The sequence below is a fragment of the Trichechus manatus genome, unplaced genomic scaffold (assembly GCF_000243295.1).
Source record: "Trichechus manatus latirostris isolate Lorelei unplaced genomic scaffold, TriManLat1.0 scaffold00039, whole genome shotgun sequence".
Taxonomy (NCBI): Eukaryota; Metazoa; Chordata; class Mammalia; order Sirenia; family Trichechidae; genus Trichechus; species Trichechus manatus.
The window spans coordinates 5,972,725-5,974,271 of NW_004443975.1; the positions used below are offsets into that span (position 1 = coordinate 5,972,725).

The following is a 1,547-nucleotide window of genomic DNA, read 5'->3' on the forward strand; positions in this document are numbered from 1 at the left end:
CAACCAGCTGTGTGTCAGAGTAGAAATGTGCTCCATAGGATTTTCAATAGCTGATATTTTCAGAAGTAGAGTGCCAGGCCTTTCTTTCCAGATCCCTCTGGGTACACTTAAACCTCCAACCTTTCAGTTAGCAGCCAAGTGTGTTAAACATTTGTACCACCAGGGACTCCATGGCTTTGTTTTAGGGCAGGCCTATAGTATATAGCATATAATTTGGTTTATTTGTTTTCTTTACCAAATCTGAGAGATTTTACATTTTAATAGAGGAATGTAAGTCCCTTCCTGACCTCACTTATTTATTTCCCTATCTATCCTATAAAACATGATTCTTTGAGTTAAACATTTTCTCTCAAATCTCTTATCCATTTGTCCTATTGTAAAACACACGTGGCAAACCAATATATGTATTCATTTGAGTATATCTGATCACTGTAGTACTTGCTTGATCTTATTCCAGCAATTTTTTCTATCTACTTTTCTATTTTTATGCTTTTTGATGTTACCTTAAACTTCTTTTCAAACTTTTATTAGATGGATTAGATTTTTCTTTCTTTTTCTTTTCGGGATTTGGCTCAGATATGTGACAGTACATTTGCTTGTGTTAAAGACCCAGAGTTGGAATTGACAAAATCTATCAATATTTGGGTGTGGGGATGGGCCGGGGGACAGAGAGGAAGTCCACAGAGTGAGCCTTAGAAATCAGTTAAGAGAGGATAGAGTTTTTAAAAGTAATTATTGCTTGTCACTGAGAGCAATTTAACGCCCCCTGCAAAACTAAACCCATTGCCGTGGAGTTGATTCCAACTCAGAGTGACTTTATAAGACAGAGCAGAACTGCCCCATAGGGATTCCAAGGAGCAGCTGGTAGATTCGTACTGCTGACCTTCTGGTTAGCAGCCATAGCTCTTAATGACTTTGAGAGACAGTATAGAAGACTAATTTTTTTAATTGAATTTCTCTGCTAAGAAATTATTGGTGACCTTTCAAGGTCTGTATGTATGGTGGTGGCACAAATCGAATGAGTTAAAGAGTGATTTGGATACGAGAAAGACATTTTAAGTGTAGACTTGTTCTTAAATAATCTAACGAGGAAAAAGTTTAGTTCAGAGAGGAGAGATTTAAAATGTATTCTTGTCCTTAAACATAGTGAAATAGCTAGACTTGCTTTCAGTCAAGGGGTCAAGGTGTTCTTTTTTCTTAAAAACTCAGAGATTTGAGCATTTGATAGGTAGAAAGTAAAGACCTAGTAACAAGAAAAAAGTTGAATATACTGGAAAAAGAACAGCTATCACAACAAGGATTATTCTTGGGCAGGAGGAGAAATTTTACTGAGTGTGAAGGAAGATGGTAGTTACCGGTGAAAATGATGAAAATTTTCTATTTAAGCATGGAATTGGACCAAAAGTTTGAGGCAATTCAGCCAGATGGGCTCTTATTTTCTTTGTGAAATAAAAGACAAGGCCATCTGATATTAATGAACCATTTTCAGCAACCTAGCTATGAGTCTGATTAAATTTATCCTAAATTGAGGGTTTGCCAGATATCTG

General features: G+C 36.3%; 1 protein-coding gene across 1 annotated transcript in view; it reads left to right on the forward strand.

Annotated features, from left to right (window-relative positions):
- Window positions 1–653: 653 nt before the first annotated feature.
- The window catches only part of CATSPERE (catsper channel auxiliary subunit epsilon), a 169,773-nt gene continuing 168,879 nt past the window's right edge, over window positions 654–1,547 (forward strand). Inside the window, exon 1 of the mRNA XM_012555409.1 lies at window positions 654–685. Coding sequence (XP_012410863.1) covers window positions 654–685 — 32 coding nt within the window. The remainder of the gene's footprint in view (window positions 686–1,547) is intronic.